The sequence below is a fragment of the Mus caroli genome, unplaced genomic scaffold (assembly GCF_978045245.1).
Source record: "Mus caroli unplaced genomic scaffold, Mus_caroli_1 scaffold_7, whole genome shotgun sequence".
Classification (NCBI taxonomy): Eukaryota; Metazoa; Chordata; class Mammalia; order Rodentia; family Muridae; genus Mus; species Mus caroli.
The window spans coordinates 45,000,048-45,018,602 of NW_028227262.1; the positions used below are offsets into that span (position 1 = coordinate 45,000,048).

The following is an 18,555-nucleotide window of genomic DNA, read 5'->3' on the forward strand; positions in this document are numbered from 1 at the left end:
CTTTGGTAAGTATCCCCCAAATGCTCAGGTGTTCAATGCTAAGTCTCTATGTCCTCTTCCAGGAGATGATAGAACTTCTGACAGGTGAAATCTAATGTTTAGTCTTCAGGTTATTGGGAATGTGATCTTCAAGGGAAATAATGGTCCATGGTCCTTGTTTCATTCACCCTAGATCATAATACAGGCAGAGTTCACTCTACCCCATGCTTTCCCCACAATGTGCTTCCATTATACTAGTGCAAAGCAGTAGTGACAACACATCATGGACGGGAAAACTGTGAGCCAAATTAACCTTTTCCTATTCATAAATTGATTATCTCACAGGTTTTGTTGAAGTGTTGGAAAGTTGATGAGTACAACTAGGGAAATGGCTAGCATAGGAAAGGAGCCTAATAATGACTTGGTGACCAATTCACTGATGAAAACCCTGTGCCTCAGACATCCTATTTAGTTTTTGGATTTGTCATGCATTCGTAATGGATGTGATCAATCTATCTGTTGGACAGTTTTTCTTATCCTTTCCTTACCAAACTCATCTAGGATATTATAAAATTAGAAAACTAAGAATTGGGAATAAATAAAATCTTCATTATACTAGATAACAATCTGATAACTCAGAGATAAACACTCTAAAACTTCAACCACCAAGTTTCTATTAATATAAAAATAAGACAGTTCTCTAGAGCTTAAGAGAAAATCCACTGATAAATGTGGATTCTTAAAATGGCCTTATTCATGACCTCCAAAGGACTGGAATGGAAGTTGGATGATGAAGTATTTTCAGGACAGCCAGGAAACAATGTATGATAAATCTAATTTATTTTACTCATTTCTAAAGCAGCAGAGAAAGAGAACAATTACCTCTATTAAAGCCCTGGTCTTTGATCTACCTTCTCTTAACTGCAGCACTGCCACAGTCTAGCCTAAATTATCCTCATATAATCATTATTTCACTGATAACATTTAGGGAATGAGAGGAAATATCTTTAAAACCTGTTAATTGTTGTATCTTCTATGCAACTGCCCCACTTCTTTCTTCACTGCAGTATGTCTAGTTGCTGCCTTGTCCTTTGTCTCCATAGCAACCACTTGAATTCAGGCTAAGGATCACCCAAACACTTTGTCTTTCACAATGTACATTCACAATGTACATTTCACAATGTACATTTCACAATGTACATCTTTCATTCTATATTTCTAACCTCATTTCACTTAAAATATGTAGAATAGAGATATAGATATATGAAAACACATACACAGCAGTCTCCAGACAAAGAAGGATCAGTATATGTTTAGAAAAATTGTAAATGTAAATTTTAATTTCAAATATATTCGTTCTGAGGTTTGCTGGATCCATTGGAGCAGAAGCCAAGATTAGAAAGTACTGGCTACATATTACACGTTTTCATGATGCTCAGGCACAATGTTCATGGCACTACTGCCTGATCTAAAATTTACAAACATTTCTAGCTGTCATTTCAAATTTTAATGCCTAAATGCAGTTTGGAGATATACATGCCTCCACTCTGCCAATTCCTTTTGCTAGATCATTTCAATCCTGGAGCACCTTCAGCAGGATTACCATGCTGCATAGTTTTGTTTTTAATACATAACGAGACCATTAGTGAAATTAACTTAGATGATACAAAGGAAGACAGACACCCAATGCAAATCCTTTACACATTGTCCAGTTGACCAAGAATATTATTATCTTCCACCCCATCCGGACCCCATCCTATTCCGCCTCCATTAATGTTTAGCATTTTCTTGTTTTTCATTAAAAATTTCCTAAGTCAAATTATATTCTTAATCAATGTCTCGTGTGAGTTTACAAAATTTAAACTGAAGTAAAATCACACCATATGTATTTCTGTAAGATTTGCTTTTATAACTCTTAGTATTCCTGATTCTCTATACTGCTAAAAAATATTTTCTGCATGATTATATGATAATTTATTCATATTACACATGGAATAGTTTCCTCAAAAAGAAGTTAAACTAATGTTAAAGTTTCTGAAAGAATGACTCACTAGAAATTCAGTGTCTTTGGAGAAGGGAATATTGCAAGTCCCGAGCTACATTACCTTATCCTTCAACTCTGTGCTTCCTCTAACATCATTGTGACTATAAGGAAAATTCATGTAAGTTATGCAAAAGACCGTTGTCTTTCTTCAAACCAAAGACTGTGAATGTCACCAGACAGCATCTGATGCTTGTACCAGAGATTTCTTCACTGAACTTTAACCTACCTGTCAGATATGCCTATCAGTACATTTAAAAATTTTCTGATTTATGACTTTCTTTGTTCCATTGCTATAAAAATATCATGAACTTTTGGAAGACTGGAATGTAGAATTTGGGCAAGCTAAATCTGTGTTGTCAAGCTACTGCCAGTCATAACTGGCCCTAGAACAAAGTCTCTCTCCCTGTGATTTGAAAGACAAGCCTTCCCAACAGTACATTCCACTGTAAGTGAATTGTTGGATTTGTCATGTATGTGCACTATACATATGTACAAATAAATAAATGCATATAAAGGAAACACACAGATTCCGATGTCCCCAAATCCCTGTTATACAAAAAAAGTGTATATATCTGGGAAATAAAATAAAATAAAATAAAATGTCAATGTGGGTTCTTAGGTGAATGCATTTTTAAGGAAATGGGGACAATACAACCTGAGATTAGGGACTAAAATATGCTTTTGTTGTACCTATATCTTAACATGAAACTGCAACAGGAGAGAGGGCACCTTTACACCCTTCACTTTGGTTGTTACACTATTGTGTTTTATTCACTTATAAACTTACTGAGTTTAACAGCAATACATAACTCTGAACTGAAGCTAACCCTGATGAAAAGAGCTGAAGAAAAGTGGAAAGGATATGAGAGGAGAGGGGAGAGAAGAGGAGGGGAGAGGAGGAGAGGAGAAGAGAACAGAGAGAGGAGGGGAGGGGAGGGCAGGGGAGGGGAAGGGAGGGCAGAGCAGAGCAGAGAAGAGAAGAGGAAAGAAGGAAGGAAGGAAGGAAGGAAGGAAGGAAGGAAGGAAGGAAGGAAGGAAGGAAGGAAGGAAGGAGGGAGGGAGGGAGGGAGGGAGGGAGGGAAGGAAGGAAAGTACCCTACTCCATATGGCTATCAAAGTAATGAAGTTGGAAATCCAGATCCAGGTCCAGAATGGTGGATTCTTGCCTCCACCTAACCTGTTTGTTTTATTTTCTCTCTTAAAATTGGGGTATTTAAAGCCTCAGTTTCATTATCTCAGACTGAATTAATTCTACTGATTGACATAATAAATACATGTCATCTAATTTCTAAAACTTATTTCTCACTTTAGAAAGTATTAAGGTATTTCCCTATATTAGCTAAGCATGAATGCACCAAGAACACTTAGAATGAGCTAAGCTACACAGTGATGAGGGAGGATGTCAGATGGAGGACAGTGTAAATCCATTAAGAAATGCTTCATAGAATCCAGTGTTGCTGTGGGGAAGGGAGGAAGAAAGGGAAGAGGGACAGAGGACAATGAGGAGGGGAGAAAGGGCTGGAGAGGTGGGGGACAAAGGAGGGATGGAGGGAAAAGGAAAGAACATAAAGGAGAGAAAGAAGGAGGTGAAGAGAATCAGGGCAATGGAGGAGTGGAGAAAGACTGAGGGAGAAACTCAGCTTCTCCACTGTCTTCACAGGAATAAGCAGGGTTAGTCTCTGGGTTTATCAAACTTCTATATAGTCAATTGAGCTTGTCTAACTACATACAGCACCACCCACTGACATAATCATTCATGGTTTTATTGAGACTTGAAATCAGATAAGCCAAGTCTCTATACATTTCAACTTTTAGGATTTTCAAATTGTGCTTTGCATTTTGTCTATTTACCATTCATCTGGTCATGTGTCATAAATGTACAGGCAAATAATTCTGTGTAAAGTCACTTAGTGTCAGTTAAGGATAAATAGACTTTTAAACTCTGTTGAATCTTCTAATGCACAAAAATTGATTATTCAGTCTCTGTTAATCTAGATCATTTCAAAAATTCTCTGTAAGTGGTGTGTGTGTATGTGTGTGTGTGTGCATGTGTGTGTGCACATGCAAGTGAGTACTAATGATTATTGAGCTCTTTCTTCCATATCACTCCACCATATGTTTTGAGACCAGCTATCTCACTGAACTAGAGTCCTGTGAGCTCCAGGGGTCTGTCTGTCTTTCCCTCCCAGATATAACACTGACATTACAGGCACAAGCCACTGTGATGGTAGCCTTCTACATGCTGGGACTCAAGTATAAGATCTCATGCTTCCAGGACAAGCACTTTACTGACTGAGCCATCTCTTCAGCCCCATTTTTCTTTTCTTTTCTTTTTCAATCTCAGTCTCTTTCTCTCTCTCTCTCTCTCTCTCTCTCTCTCTCTCTCTCTCTCCCTTCATTCTTCCTTCCCTCCCTTCCTATCTCCTTCTCTCTCTCTCAACCATTTATTCTTCTCTCATACATTACATCCTGACCACAGTTTCACTTCCCCCAACTCCTCCCACTGCCTCCTCTCACCCCAATCCCCTGATTAACTCTTCCTCTGTTTGCCTTCAGGTGAGAAAAAAAAAAGAAAAGAAGAAGAAGAAGAGGAAGATGAAGATGAAGAAGAAGAAGAAAAAGGCCGAAGAACTGTACATGGCCTAACGATACATTAAGACTGGGCACTAATACTCACACCTGTGCTGGATGGCTGAAGCAACCCAGTAGAAAAAAAAGGGTTCGAAGCTCAGATAAAAGAGTCAGAGACACCCTACACGCCCATTCATTGCTCCAAGTTACACAACCATAAGGTATATGCAGAAGACCTAGGTCAGACCCATAAAGGGTTCATTTTTGTCGCTTTAGTTTCTATAAGCAGCTATGAACCCTGTTTAGTTGATTCTGTGGGTCACCCATGTTCTCCTGGTGTCCTTAATCCCGATAGCTTCGTTAACTATTCTTCCTCCCCTTCTTCTGAGGGTTTTCCCCAGCTCTGCCTAGTGTTTGGCTGTGGGTCAGCACACATCAGCTGGTAGATAATCACTGACTTTTTTCCCCTGTCATGTTTGATTCTATCGTGTGTCTCTGGGCTGTCTGGCTTCTGGTTCATTATCATCCAGGTAGTGTTAGGTATGGGTTCCCTGTGTGTGCCACAGAGAGACTAGACTAAGTAACGAGAAAGGGTGCATGCATCTTCCTGGGAAGGAGATTTTGCTGGTGGACTTGGGGTGGGTGGGGATGGGAACAGGACATAAGAGCTGCGGGTAGGGTTGAGAAAGATGTTGGGAGAGTGTACAGGGAGAGATGCCTAGAGGTGGGGGCTCTTAGAGGGCAATATAAAAACTTACTGCAGTGGAAACACCCTGGGATTTCTACTTCAGTATTTTGATCATATTTTCTTCACAGCTTAAGAAATCACCAATTGAGCCTTTTCTTCACATACACATGAAATAGATAATTCTACAGTTTAGCTATACTATTCAATATATCTTCTTTAGCTGCAGTTTGTATCCTGTTGACTTAAGTCTTATATGTCCTTAGTAATGTTCTTTTCTGCTTGAATGATATTGTTATAACATATTTATCTATTCTTGTTAGTTCTATTATAAATTGCTTCCCATCATCTAATATAATTGCTTCAGTATCATATATGGATAAGTATTTAATTTATAGAATATCAAAGTAAGTTTTGCATGTTATTAACATATTCATTTAAATACCTTATCTGTGGTAATTCTTCAAATGTTTGTTGTTGTTTTAACAGTTCAGAATTTTTAGGGTTTAGATATTTTATAACATTACTATATATACATATATATAACTAGAATATACATATATTATAATCTTTATAACTATTCATTTAATTGCTCTTATCTTTAATTTGGGATGCATTTAGATTTACTTTTTTGCATTTTTCCTGACTTATTTCATTTCTTTTCCATATTTTTCCTTTCTTGCTTTGTATTTATTTTCTGCATATCATACATTCTTGTATCATTTGTATGTATTTTCAGTGGCATTATAAATTTAAATGCATATACTTTGATTATAGGAGTATAAGTTTGCTTACTGTTTACTGCTCTAGAATTTTATAAAAAGTAGACAATTTACAGTTATCTCTCTCAATTTTCAAATAACTAATTCATCTTTGTTTCTTTAACATTTCTGGACATTCTGTTCCTCCCTACAGTCCTAGCAAGGCACCAAATTCTATCAGGTCTGGAATATTCCTTGAATTCTTTACCTTTCTAAGATTCTCCCATTAGAAATTGTCCAATGGAGGCTGACTGATATTTTTCCATATAAGATTTTACCATATAAAACTTTGGGTTAGAGCTGTGTGGAATTAGAAATCATAGGTCATGTGAAACAAATGAGTGGATGTTTCAGGCACAGAAGTAAACTATGTCAGTGATTCCATAGCTTTAACTGCAAAGGGTGTGTAGTTTGTCATGACTTCTATTTATTGTCTTCATTGCCAGTGGCTGGATTTCCTCTCCTATGGAGAAATGACTGTTTAACTGGAATTATCTAGCTAGCCTATCTTCATATGACAGTAGGTGAAGAAATTGTCTAGATAATTTCCCTCAAAGCACTTAAAAGCCTATAAATAACTATGTATGCTTATTTCTTATAATCTTTGATTGAAGTGCCATATGCTATCATCTTGGATCCTCAAGAAAGATACATGAAAATATAGATACTGAAGAGCTAGGAGATCTGAACTAAGCTGCATTATCAAAGAATGTCTTTGTGTTGATGTAGAGGCTTGAGATCATATGCTACTGAAACTGAGCTAGGTTTAACTAATCATACACTTAACCATCATCATATATCAAAACGAATTACTTTTCCCCAGGTTAGGTAGATGGTTAGTGAAGCTGACAGAGTGATTATGCTACTTTCTCATAAAATCTAAACTGTAAATATCAAGACTCTGATGAGAATTTTTCTAATAATTAAATATACACTAATTAAATTCATACTAATTTATTTCTTTAGATGCTATTATGTCCATTTAACACTTCACTAGACCAACTGTCAATTCAATCTCTACCTGAACACTTACCTGGAACTATGAACTCTATTTCTTCTGATATTGCAGTTCCTAGTCTATTAGATGCAAAACAGCGGTATTTTCCTTGAAAGTGAGAGATGTGGCCCTCATTTGGGATCTTGAATGTGCCTGAATTGTTAGTCGCAATTATCCGAGGATCAGAAAGATCAAAAGGCTTATCATCCTTCATCCATGAAAATCTAGATGATAAAGTAAAATTCACCCTAAGTATTAGTGACATTTGTTATTTTTAAAAGGTTTTAATAACCAAATGCACAAATGATAAAACCAAGAAAATGTATGAGTTTTAAATATACACAAAAGATCTTAACAGTGTATAAAATATATCAAGCAATCTTTCAAGCAAGGTAAATACATGAAAAACAAGAGAAAGTATGGAAGGCAGGCCTATTCTTTTTCTTTTTTTTTTTTTTTAATTGACGTTATCTTGAAAATGTTTCTGGTTAGAGATATAATTCTGGATCATTACTATACTTTTTCTTCTTTTTTTTTTATATTTTCTTCTTTTTTTCTTCATTTTTTAATTAGGTATTTTCTTCATTTACATTTCCAATGCTATCCCTAAAGTCCCCCATACCCTTCTCCCACTCCCCTACCCACCCACTCCCACTTCTTGGCCCTGGCGTTCCCCTGTACTGAGGCATATAAAGCTTGCAAGACCAATGGGCCTCTCTTTTCAGTGATGGCCAACTAGGTCATCTTTTGATACATATGCAGCTAGAGTCAAGAGCTCCGAGGTACTGATTAGTTCATAATGTTGTTCCACCTATAGGGTTGCAGATCCCTTTAGCTCCTTGGGTACTTTCTCTAGCTCCTCCATTGGGGGCCCTGTGATCCATCCAATAGCTGACTGTGAGCATCCACTTCTGTGTTTGTTAGGCCCCGGCATAGTCTCACAAGAGACAGCTATATCTGGGTCCTTTCAGCAAAATCTTTCAAGTGTATGCAATGGTGTCAGCGTTTGGAGGCTGATCACTACTATACTTTAGCACATGAAGTAAAGATAAATATAGAAAATGCTACTTTTTGTGAATGTCTGTGTGTAGAAAACACACAAACATATCAAACACACACACACATACACACACACACACTCAAGCGAACTCTGTTCATCCCCTTTTACCTGGATTTTTATCTTTTTTTTTTCAACTCTATGACATATTTGAAATGATGTTAAATATACATTTCCCAGTTTAAAATTGTTAGTTTTACAATAGCATTAAAATAATTTCATGATGACAGGTCATTTTTGTTATGTTATTTCCCCCATTTCAATGTTTTTCCTCTAATAAATAATGGTAAGAAACTATAATTTTACCCTTTGATGAATTTACTTTCCATTATTTCTACAGAGTAATTCTTTATAAATAATGAGAGTACATTAGTAGATAAGAGCTGGTTGTAGCTTTCGAAAGAATATTTTAGAGTTGTATTTGACAAAAGAAGTACACAGTTAAGTTCTACCCAAATATGAATTCCTTCGTGGATAATAATGTAACCATACTTTTGTGACATGTGTGAAATAAATACATTTTAAATTTGTAGATATACTACCCTTTTCTAGAAAATCTGTGCTTCAGTCACATGCAAATTAATATTCTACCTGATGAAAGTCACATTAAAATAGCATACTATAAATTTCCATCAATATATATTCACTAATATGCACTTACATTGGTTCAGGGTTTCCTTTCGCTTCACACTCAATTTGAAAATACTCATCGAAGGGAAAGGCCACCTGCACGTATGACTGCTTTACAATTGTTGGAACCTGTTGAACTGAACATCAAAGCAGTATACTTGAATAATGAGGTTTGCAAGCATGAGACAAGATTAAACAATTGAGAACAACATGCGTTTTCTACATTGGTAAGTGTGATGGTTTATCTTCAGTGTCAACTTGACTGCTTTTAGGGTCACCCAGGAGACATACGACTGAGACCATCTATCTGGGTGTTTCCAGAAAGGTTTAGCTAAGAAAAGGAGAGCCACCAGGAATGTGAAATGTGAACAGCACCACCTAAGGTGCTGGAGACCTGGATTGAGAAAAATGGAGCAGCCAACTCAATGCCACTCATCCCTTTCTGCTTCCTGTCTATGGACCGACTCTGACTATTGACCCATCATATCAGCCTCTCACCTCCTTCCCTGCCAAAATGGACTCCACCCAGTCAAATCACGAAGCAGAAAGAGCCCTCCCTCACATTGGTGCTTTTTGAGAAGTACTCTACCATAGTAATGAGAAGAGGAATTAATGCAGTAAGTAAAAGACTAATCTAAGAATTTGACTTCTTCTATGCACATATATTTATATTTAGAGAAAACATTGCTTGCTATCACTTTATATTGCTTCACATATAAATTTCAGTTAACTCCGGAAATATGTGATAAGTTTTTAACACCGGGAAATAAAAACCATCTTATTGAGACTTTAAAGTATTTATTTTCAAAAAATGATTGGTATTGCATTTATGCTGTCATGTGTATTCATTTTTACACGTTTCTGTCACTTGGAAATTTATCTTTGTCACTTTTCTTATTTCTATTTAAATATCATAATGAACTAATTTAGCATCTCTCACCCAAATGATATCCTATGTCTTTTTTGATAGTTCTATTATAGGCCATTTTCTACCTCTCATTCCACATAATATATTTCACTAAATAGCCTCCACATTACAGACTTTTCTATTATTGGATTATCAGTGTATGATAAATTTGCAGATATGAATATAATAGAATTGACTTTGGGGATAAATGCTAAAACCATTTCACAACCAATGCATTATTATAGTGGTTCTCATAGCCTGAAACCATTGATTAATGGTTCCTTTAAAACTGCTAAAAATCCATATTTATTGCAAAAGATTTTTATTTGATTTCTGTCTATTGTTTTATTTTGAGAAAAACGTTTCTACAATCTTCCTAAGTATTTGACATTTCCCATTCATGAATTCATGTTTTATCTGTTCTCTATTTGAACCATTATTACCCCTTCTAAAATCAACTTAAAATAAGAATACAAAAAATACATGGATGCTGACGAAAGTCACAGATAATGATGTACATAATGCTATAGTGCAGGTGAGCACTTAATCATACTAAAGTTGAGTCATTCTTTAGTACAATTCTGACAACTGAGTTTTTACACTATTGGCTTGTAAGGTTATTATAACAAATCAGTCAGTAGTAGGAACTGACGTAGGCATAGTGTTTTTGTGAAATACAGTTTGTAGCCAAGGAAGTAATTACTGAGTACAATTCAACTGTAAAGGCACAGAAAGGACTTGCAACCCTGTGACACTGGCCAACTCTGGGCTTCTTTGCCTTCTTAAAAACTGCAAGCTACCCAACATGCTCCTGTTCAATTGGACTATAAGTAACAATGTTTAAAACAGCAAAAGTTAAAACTGAGTGTATTTACTTAAAAATTCTTTAAATTCAATCTAATAATATGTTAAAATGAATAACATTTTATGAAAAATTCTAAACACCAGGGGAAGAGTTTCATTATTATAACCCTGACTTTAACCCTAGCCCTAACCCCAGCCCTAAATAAAAAGAATGGGGAATTATATATTCCAGTCAGGTGATTAGCATTATTAATTTTTATTAAGCAATTATTATGACATGAAATCTAAAACCTGACATATTTGTTTCTTCTACACTGTAAAATTTTACCTAACTTTTTATCTATGTGTGATTTTTGGACCACTCCACAGTAGTCTTTAGAAAAATTATGGGTTTGGTGAGCTATGTAGATCTGACAAATGTTTACACATTTTGTAACAGACAATCAAAATGTCCCTCTACTTAACATCAGCATTGAACTAATTGGAAAAGTCACTGATGTTTGGAAAGGTTGTTTTTGTTGTTGTTGTTGTTCAGACTTATAGTAAAGAACACAAGTCTTGTATAAGAATATTATTTTTTGCTTGAACACTCAGATTTGGTCATTGACAGTTATCATTTATATTGCCAGTTTATCTTGAAGTTTCAGAATTATTGGGTTCATTCTAAGGAAAAATATCTGCAGATGACCATCTGACCAGCCATAATTTGTCTGTGAATAATGTTTTCAAGTAAAAATAATGTGTGTGCAGAAGCAATAATATAATCAAGAACTAAGAAAATCCTTTCACTTTAATGCAGCAGAATTATTTTATGCCTATCTTACAGTGCATCCAGTGTTGTTCAGAGGTTGAGAACTGAGTTAATTTAGTTCTATGGATTCAACTACTTTAAGCTTAAGCAAAATTATTTTGGTTTGGGGGTATATGGATATAAGTTCTTGTCCATGAAATACACCTGTGTTAGACAGCTTAGTGTGCATGCCTTATTCATGTTAAGGAAACAGAAATTGTCCTAGCGTATATCTCAAAGAATTACAGACAACAATGGCAGCACGGAGGGGAGGAACAGACACTAGCGTGTTATTTTCAAAACAGTTGGATCTCACACATCATTTAAATGTATCTCTGAGTTCGTGAGACATCCACAAGCCACCATTTAAGCATCAACACCCAGCTTAGGCTTAATAGCCCAAAGTTCTTCTCAATTTAAAAATTTCATTAATTTCTTTTTGTCTAATAAATAAATAAAAGTTGTTGTCACTACATTGCACACAATGACTCAAATTCAGATGGTATCCAATGGGTGTCAATCATCATTTTAGTAATTGCTAAAAATCATCCACATACTCATTGCATTTGTCTTGTTTCTGATTAATACCATTTCTAAACAGAGTGGTTATTGAGCTTTTTGCAAGTTCATCCTGTTCTAATTCTATTGCATTTACAAATGGTGGGGGGGGGCGGTACACAAGAACAGCAGTCCCACAGATACCAGCTAATAACTTGAGAACAACTTGTTTATTACAACATTATTCTTTCTTAAATTTGCTAAGGTTGTAAAGCGTCTGCAATAACTAATTATTCAGGGAAAGGAGCTAATAACCTTTGGGTGTTTGTATGAATATATATTCCACATTACAAATCTTTTCCTCTATAATTAGGCCAATTACAGAGACACCAGACTCGTTGACATTCAAATTGGATACCTGCCTTGGTCGCATTTACTAGGGAGTGCTCCAGAGTGCCAAAATAAATGGGCAATATTCAGCTGCTCTGAAAACATGCTATTAATATTTTATAACAATTGTCTGAGGACATTACAGCATGACCATTTGTAAGTAACTGAGACTATCAGAATAATAATAAGTGACATGAGCTAATACAACATTTTACATCCTTCATTACTGAAGAATAAGGGCAAGACCACAGAGTCTGTATGTATTTCTTAGAGAATAAGGTCATAGGCTTCACTCTGGAATACCAGATGCATCTTTGCTACCCTTAACTGGACATGAACTCTTATACAAGAGAATCTAATGGGGATGGAGAGTTGTGTCAGCAGTTAAACACACTTGCTCATTTCCAGGAGATCTGCGTGTGTGCCTGTGCACCACATATTCAGTGCCATCTTTAGGTTTTCTTTGGCACCAGGCATGTACATAGTGCACAGGCACACATGCAAGCAAAACAAAATAAAGAACAGCCCCCAATACACATAACATAATTTCTTTTAGAGAGAAGATATAGTCAATGTGAGGGTATATTATATTCTCAGATGTTCAATGGTGAATTTTGACATGTTGTACAAGTGGTAAAATTTCAGTTACATGTGAAAAGAATTACACATGTGAACATAACCATGTGTGTATGCAGGACAGGGAAATGAACTTTCTTAGCAGATGAAAATAGAGAGACAGAGGCTCAAGCATCTGGTAAGAACAGAACAGTGTAGATTCTCACCTGACTACCAGCACACTGTGTGCTGTAAACAGCTTCTTTAAAGTAATTAAGAGTGACATTCAGAGGAGATTTTAAAACACATCACAAGTGATTTCCTTGCTTTCTAGTCACATTAAGTCTAAGTACTTCAGAAGAAAAATTTAACTTTAATATTAGTACTCTTTAAATATTGATTAAATTGTCTGAGATAAGGACTGTACCGTTAGTATTTACATGATCTCAAAGACCTTTTATAAGTAGAATAATCACCCAATTAGCTGCATTCTTTCCTTTACAGACCACTACAGAAAGCGTGTTTACAGTTGCATTATTTTAGAACTATTAATATTATAATTTGTTGAAATATATGACTAATGTTTTGCATGCCATTTCCAAGGTATTATAAATAAATATTCATAAGACCCCTGACTAATGACTTAAAATAATTCATATTCTAAAATACACTAGATGGGGGGGGGCAATATGGGTAATAAGGCTTTGAATTCTATGATGTCTTTTTGTTATTTTCATAAGTCAATGTTCCCATTTTTAAGTTGACTTTTGTTTGGCAAAGAATATGAGGCTTCTGGGGCTAGAGAGATGGCTCAACAGTTATTACCATGTGCTAATGCTCTTGCCAAGGGACCAGATCATTTTCCACCTCCAGTGTCAGACCTACCTACTACCCCAGCTTCAGGAGGATCTGACTCCCTCTTCTGGCTTCAGAGGGCACATTCACTCATATGCATATATGCCCACCTGAACACACATATAAATAATGGAAAACAAATCTTTTTTAAAAAATGTGATTTATTCCTTTCTGTTATATTTTTTAATGTTAGTAATTTCTAGATCATATTTTTCCTTAAAATAAACTAACCTAAATATACAAAAGTCAAAGCTTCTTGTAATATTGCATATCATCTTACACATATGACAAATATCTGCTGTCTCCATCATACTTCTTGTAACCAACTAAGGTTGTTTGAAAAACAAAATAACAAGGTTGAAAAGTTATGAGTGCAGCTAAATATCCTAGCCTAGAAAACATAACCGTGAACCTTCATGATAATTCAGATATTGCATACAAAAATTATATCCTCAATCCACATGAGTTCTACTTAAAACACGGACACAAACTTCCATAACAGGGAATCTATGCTTTTACCAGAGAGTGGTATTTCAGCTGCTGACAATTTTAACAGGAGGAAAATTAGACTTAGGATCAGTCCTCTTCCACATAATGGCAATTCCATCATTCCTCGGAAAGGAGGCAACGTGCAAAGACTGGAAAGGGTCTCTAATACTTTCTGTTCACTGAGGAAATGGGAGAAACCTGAAAAAAATGATAGAAAGGATATTCGTTAATTTACTTAAAATGTGAATGCAGCAGAAATTAAACACACTAGTTATTAAAATATTAATGAACCTACTATCTAATAACACAACCATTTAAGAGCCAAATAATAGTTAATATATGATATATTGTAAGCCATGAGCCAGTCCAATGAATCCTATTTGTAAGTCAGACTAAGATTTATATGGAAAGCTGTTTCTTTTTATTATTATTATTATTATTATTAGGTATTTTCTGCTGTTTCTTACACTGTAATGTGTCTATGGCTATGGGAATAATTTCATTAAATTTATTCAGAAAGTAGTGCTGCCTCGATCAATTCTTTAGCTTAATACTAAGGATTATAAAGACAAATCTTGGACTCTTCTTGTAAAGTAAGTTTCATTTTCAAAATATCACAACATGAGATGGAATTTCTAGGAAAAACAGGAGGAAAAAGTAAGGACGCGATGGCAGGTTTTAAGGAGACAGAATAGATCAGTAAAGAGTCTCTGCCAGAGCCTGGAAAATACACATGGAGGGACCCATGGCTCCAGCTGCATATGTAGCAGAGGATGACCTTGTCGGGCATCAATGGGAGGAAAGGCCCTTGGTCCTGTGAAGGTTCAATGCTCCAGTGCAGGGGAATGCCAGGGTGGGGAGGTGAGAGTGAGTGGGTGGGTGGGTGGGTGGGTGGGTGGGTGGGTGGGTGGGGGGAACATGCTCATAGAAGCAGGGGGAGGGGGTTATGGGATAGGGGATTTCTGGAAGAGGGGAAAACCACGAAAGGGGATAACATTTGAAATGTAAATAAAGAAAATATCCAATAAAATAAAATAAAATGTAAGATTTAAAAAAAAAAAGAGCTAATCATGAAAGTTGCAAACATGAGGACCAGAGTTTGAATCTGAGAAACAAAGGAAAAAACAGGTGTGGCTAGGCCTGGTAACAAAAATCAATGCTGGAGAGGCAGGAAGAACTCCCTGACTAGCTAGTCCAGCTGATCATTTACCTATAGGTGTTCACCTAGACACACACATATAATACACATGTACACATACGTCTACACATATCTATACACACATAAGCACACACACACACACACACACACACACACACACATTCCCCAAATGGAAAAAGGTAACATATTTTAAGTAAAATTTACAAGTATGTTGTTGTTTTAAGCAGAAGCAAATTTGTCAGCTGACTTCCATTTAAAAATAAAATAAGGCATAAACATGTGACTTTCTTTCCTTCCTGTTGTTAGTTCATTTTTCTTCATGAAATATTATGGCAGCATCTACACATTATCCACAGTAGATATAAGAGGATAATACAACAATTTGCTCAGAAATGTGATTGTCTTCAAAAATGTAATTTTCTTATTCCTAAAAAAAGTTAATTACTTTATTTGTTCATTACATATTAATACAGAAACAAACAGATCACTACATTTAAATTTACTTCCAAGTGTGTAGGCCTTCTAGTTTCACCTCAAACTCCAACTCAAGAGATAGAAGCCAAGCAGACAGCTCAGTGATTGCTCTTTGAATTCAATTGTTAACACTGCAAAACTAAAAGATAGTAAGAGATAACTGAGCCTGTTGATCTCAGTTTCTTTTGCTGTGGCTATGATGATAAAAATACTCTGACAACTTAAAAGGTCAATGCAGTCTATATCATGACTGAGAAATCAAGGCAGCAAGAGCTTCGAGAGCCAGGTCACATTGCCTTCAATCTAGAAACAGACATGGGTATAAGCCTGTGAATTCTTTTCCCTTTGCAACATACAGATCCTAGGATCCATGATCCTAGCCAGGGATTAGTGCCATCCACACAGATGGGCTTTCCTACCTCAACTACCACAGTAGAGATAATGGCCCTAAAGAATAGCCATAGGCATAGCTCCTAGGGGATTCTAAATTCTGTCAAGTTGACAACACTAGACATCACTTGTATCTTCCCTATACATGACTAATCGCATTTAAAATGCTAAATAAATAAATAAATAAGTAAATAAATATATACACCCAAATCCAAACAAACAAAAAATTCCAAACAAAAGCCAGGAATACACACACACACACACACACACACACACACAAACATCTGAGTTCTACACATTAGCATAAAGTTTCAAAACACTCTGTCCACTTTAAAATTGAAATCTCTAACGAAAATATTAACATTTTTCCCTTTGAATTTTCCTTTTCTTTCTTCGTATACACACACATACACACATGATTTATATATCTTATCATATATATATGTATGTATACATATATACATATATATGTATATATGATGATTTAGGGTATATTCATTGTCAGCAGCTCCTTTTGTACATTGACATTGAGCAATTTTACAATGATCATGAAGCACAAGATTCTCTTTTATTACAATTTCCTCAGAAGATATGAATTAGAAAACATTTTATTTTATGAATATTATATTTTGTCAGATTTAGTTGTCCATCTGAAAAAAATGGGAATCTGAAAACCAGTTATCCTTGCTTAAGAACATTTACAAGTATGATAACTTAAAGAAATATCACTGATGATTGACAGCTCATTTTCCTTGTGAAATTACTAAATCTAATCAACAATAAATTGCATAAGAATATTGCTTTTATTAGAAGAACATCTGAGTTCTACACATTAGCATAAAGTTTCAAGACATTCCATCCACATCAAAATTGAAATCTCCAAAGAAAATATTAACATTTTCCCTTTGAATTTTCCTTTCCTTCCATCTTAGACTGCTACTTATAGTGACATACCACTCCTAGCCTATATTATTTAATGTTCATTACATTAATATTTAATACCCATGGCTTCAATGGCATCTCACATATGTGCTTAATGAATTGCCCTCTATTTGTTAGGAACAAACCTTTTTAAGCCATGATGATGTCAAAAGGCCACATTTCCAGGTTAGTATCTAATATATCATCACAAGCAGAATTAAAGGGCAGAATTAAGGACAGCCATCTAGGTTAAAACTCATTGATTGATTCTCCTGATTTAGATTAATGAATTGATTGGTCTCTAATTGCCCTCGTAGAGTAGTTCATAAAAGCCAATTATTCAAAAACATCCATCTGACTTGGAAGTGTAATGGTCAACCAAGACATCCTATACTATAAAAGGACATGGGGGACTTATGATACTGTGTTTGTAAACCTTGCATGCTAGAGGCAGAGGCACGAGGATCATAGGCCAACTTGGTATGCATAGTAAGTTCCAGCCAAGCCACAGCTGCATAGATGCTATCACAAAGCAAATACACAAAAGTGGTAGTACATGGAATCTTAGCCTTACAATAAAACTACATGCTTCAATGCATATCCAATTCCAGAATATAGTTCATTCTTCTTATCTTCTATAGAAACTGCCTTCCATTTACCTGCAATTTGTATACTCATAAGGTTTGACATTAAAATTTTTAAAGGGTAAAATATGAGGCTACTTTTAAGCAAGCCATTAGTAGTAAAGTCTGAATCCACAAATAGCTACCAGACTCAGGAAGAAAGTAAGCCTTGATTTCATTGTCAGAAACATAACGGACACATTGTTAGGTAATTCTATTTTGAAACAGAAAACAGCAATAGAATTACAATCCTATTTATCTTTCTTAAAATAATTTGAGTTTAATGACTCATGCCGGAGCTCAAAGTTAAAAGCAATTATTGGAGCTCATGGTAGAGCTGACACATAAGACAAGATATACAAAGGTATTTTGAGATCGAGGTACAATTTCTAATGGCTTAGTTTTATGGCATTGACTATAATGCAAGACAAATCAATTCAATGCCATAGTAGCAAATTTGGATAAAGCTCTCTTATTACTCTAGAAAATTTTTGGAAAAAGATTTTATTCTGTTACGAGACAGAATAGAAGAAAACAAAGACCCATCACATCATAATTGACTCTTCCAATTGGATAAACTTCTCTTGAACAACTAATTGGATAGGAATCCCGAGCAGGTTAGTTTAGAGGATTTCGCTTAGACAAGGACAAGCAGAGATTTGCAAACTGTTAGTTTTACTGTACCAATTACAAGGAGATTTACTTGATCCATCTGGGCATGTTTTGTTTGTTTGTAGTGGTACAGACCAAACCTAGATGCTACAGGCTAGACAAGGTGCTTACAATGGAGCTGTATCCACAGTTTCCTCTGGTATGTTTAGGAATTCTAAGATAACAAATCTACAAACAATTACTCCATAACTGAAGTTAATCGTATGCCTGCCACTGGAAGGGAAAAGAAGGGAGGCAAAACTTTTTTTGATTCCACACTGAGAATATGCTGAACTACTGAGACCTGTTGAGCAACCAGCATAGC

At 35.5% G+C, this 18,555-nt stretch overlaps 1 protein-coding gene across 10 annotated transcripts in view; it reads right to left on the minus strand.

Annotated features, from left to right (window-relative positions):
• Positions 1–18,555, minus strand: part of Chl1 (cell adhesion molecule L1 like) — a 204,733-nt gene that overhangs the window by 65,361 nt on the left and 120,817 nt on the right. For all 10 annotated transcript variants that reach the window (XM_029478803.2, XM_085840207.1, XM_029478804.2 and 7 more), the window contains 3 exons: positions 14,043–14,210; positions 8,756–8,861; positions 7,074–7,261 (listed from right to left, as the gene is read on the minus strand). In XM_029478803.2, the coding sequence (XP_029334663.1) occupies positions 7,074–7,261; positions 8,756–8,861; positions 14,043–14,133 (385 nt within the window). In that variant the 5' untranslated portion in view covers positions 14,134–14,210. The remainder of the gene's footprint in view (positions 1–7,073; positions 7,262–8,755; positions 8,862–14,042; positions 14,211–18,555) is intronic.